The sequence below is a fragment of the Myotis lucifugus genome, unplaced genomic scaffold (genome assembly GCF_000147115.1).
Source record: "Myotis lucifugus unplaced genomic scaffold, Myoluc2.0 scaffold_539, whole genome shotgun sequence".
Taxonomy (NCBI): domain Eukaryota; kingdom Metazoa; phylum Chordata; class Mammalia; order Chiroptera; family Vespertilionidae; genus Myotis; species Myotis lucifugus.
The window spans coordinates 51,351-54,242 of NW_005871587.1; the positions used below are offsets into that span (position 1 = coordinate 51,351).

The following is a 2,892-nucleotide window of genomic DNA, read 5'->3' on the forward strand; positions in this document are numbered from 1 at the left end:
CTCACACCTTCCCCTCCCAGCATCCTAAGTTGTACAGCATCCCCACGCCTGTCCCCGAGTCAATATTGCCAGGTTTGTGCAAAATGAGGTGGAAGACTTGGCGGGGAGGCAGTGAGCCTGAGAGGGGCTGGAGCTGGGGCCTCTCACAGTGACCCGCCCCACTGGGCCCCTGCCCAGAATGGCTATTCCCTGGCTGGATTCTAGAAACCCTCCAAATTTAGGAAGAGCCTGGAAGGAGACCTTACGCCTGCTTGGGCTCAGGTGGAGAGCCCACAGAGGCTGGAAGACTGGGCCTGGGGTCTGGGAGGGGCGTGGGGTGGGGTTGGAGATGGACCGGGGGAGCCGGGAACAGGAGCATCTACAGTTGCTGTGTTTCATCCTGTTGTTTGTTTTTTTTTCCCTGTTTTTTTTTTTTTTTTCTAAAAATGTAACAATGAAAATTCCAAAAATAAAACCCCTTCCAGAACCTCAGCCCCTCCTTCCCCAGGCCCCACCTCCAACATGTGCCCCGTGGGTTGGGTTGGGGGTGGGGGGGAAAGGGGAAAAAAAGAAAAGAGAAAAAAACCCCACTTTTCTGTTTTCTTTTTTCTCAGGAGGCCAAAGAGTCTTTGAGGCAGTGAAGGAGGCAGTCGGGGGACGATGGTGGTGAAAGGAGGCAGGAAGGGTAAAAGGGGGTAGAGGCTGAGGCTCAGGTAGGGCCTCCAGCAGACCCCCACCCACCAGGGGCTGGGAGTGTGTGTGGGTCCTCGCCCAGTGTCCCAGTGCAGGCACAGCACGCCCTCTTGGCAGCCTGATGCTCTTTCTGGGCCCCCACCTCGGCTGCCATGGAGGGGAGGCCCCGGAGGCCCGGGGCAGCCTCTGGAGTGGGTGGGGTCCTCAAGGCAGGCAGAGCGGGCCGCTCCGGAGACAGGGCGTGGGGGCTGCTGCAGCCCATGGCATCCACCGACGCATCTGGGGATGTGGACTCGTCCTGGCCCACAGCCACACTGTCTGCTTGCTGTGTCAAGGACATTTCCTCTACGTCCACCTCGGTGGATGCGTCTTGGCCATCGACATCCAACAGTTCCTCCGCTGGGGATGCATCCTGAGCCATGAATAATTCCTGCACCTCAACTGCACCCAGGGCAGAGGACGCCTCCTCCTCCTCCTCTTCATCCAGCGTCAGCTCAAACTGGAACTTATCAGGTGGGGTTGGGTGGTCCGGCCCCTCCGGCTCCTCCTCAGGCGGTGGCGATGGGCTCTGCCGGATGGCGCTGTAGTACCAGTCCCGGTTATCTTCCAACGTGTCTAGGATCTCCTGGGCATCTGGGTGGACCAAGTCAGCCCATGTCTCCCACAGTGGGTGCACAATATAGTCGATGAACCCCACCTGGGGAAGGGAGAAGAAGGATAATGAACCTGTGGCCGCAGTGGTAAAGATGGCCCCTCCATGCTGAGGGATCTAATAAAAGTTAAATGTTGATACCATGTGACCCAGCAATCTTGCTTTTCCAAATCCACCCTGGAAAAATTCTTGCATAAATAACAAAAAAGAACCATATGAGATATAAACAAAAACTGGGAACACCTCCATATGTACATCAGTTGGGGATTTTTTTTTAATGTGGTACCCACAGATATTCATAATGGCATTTTTTGCAACAAAGAAAAACTGGAAATAACTTCATTGCAGGCTGAGACTAATATCGTCTTCCCTACTTTTAATGGATTTTTTTTCTTGGGGGACACAATGCTTCCGCTGAAAACTACATTTCCCAGTCTCCCTTGCAAAGAGAGGGTGTCGACAGCATCTGTGATCATGAGAGGCATCCCTGAGGATAAAGCCCCATTCTTTCAATGGCAGAAGAGAAACACTGAAAGCTCCAGGTACCTGCCAATTTTGTGGAGCCACAGAGAGCCAAATTCCCTTTCTCTAGACTTTCCTTGTATAAAAGAAAAAAGAAAGCTTTGTTTTGTTTGAGTCACTGTGAATTTCTAACTCCTAAACACTTAAATGTCTATCAACAGGGAAATGACCACACAAACCTTTATCTACATACATCTATGGTAACACTATACAGTAGTGAAAAAGGGTGGGCTAAATCTGTTTGTAATAGCTTGGACAGATTTCCAAGTCATTGTTAAGAAGAAAAGGCAAGCTGTATAAAATGAGTATATCCTATCTAATAAGGAGGGAATATGCTAATTGACTCTCATGCCATCACAAAGATGGCGGCACCCACAGCCAATAAGGAGGGAATATGCTAATTGACTGCCCCACCCTCAAAGATGGTGGTGCCCACAGCCACAGATGGCAGCACCCATTCCCTCAGCCCCGCCGGGGCGGCAGGCGCATGGCAAGGCCAGGTCCGGCTGCTCCGCGCGCCTGCCTCCGGAGTCCCCCAGTCCCCTCATCGCCCCAGCCGCCCAGGGCCGGCCTGAGGCGCAGGTAACCAGAGCCAGCTGAGGCATGTGCTGCCAGCAGTGGCAGCAGCAGAGGTGTGACGGCCCCCCATCAGGTTGCCTCCTGCCCCTGAGGGCTCCTGGACTCTGAGAGAGGGCATGCCAGGATGAGGGACCCCCCTCCAGTGCATGAATTTTCATGCACCAGGCCTCTAGTATTTATATAATTTATCTTTTTCAAAAAGCTAAACCCACGACCACTGCTGATAAGTTGCCTATGAAAATCTATATATATAAAAGCCTAAGTAACCGTTCGACCATTCTACCGGTATCTATGATGCACACTGACCACCAGGGGGCAGACGCTCAACACACAGACATGGAAACATGGAACAGATTGATGAATCTCAGAGGGAAGGGGGGAGGGGGGAGGATGGAAAGAGATTAACCAAAGATCTTATATACATACTAGAGGCCCAGTGCACAGATTTGTGCACCAGTGGGGTCCCT

General features: G+C 52.5%; 1 protein-coding gene across 1 annotated transcript in view; it reads right to left on the reverse strand.

Moving 5' to 3' along the window:
* Positions 1–6: 6 nt before the first annotated feature.
* The window catches only part of PDE4A (phosphodiesterase 4A), a 34,509-nt gene continuing 31,623 nt past the window's right edge, over positions 7–2,892 (reverse strand). Inside the window, 1 exon segment of the mRNA XM_023745356.1 lies at positions 7–1,398. Within this exon segment, the coding sequence (XP_023601124.1) occupies positions 689–1,398 (710 nt within the window). The 3' untranslated portion in view covers positions 7–688.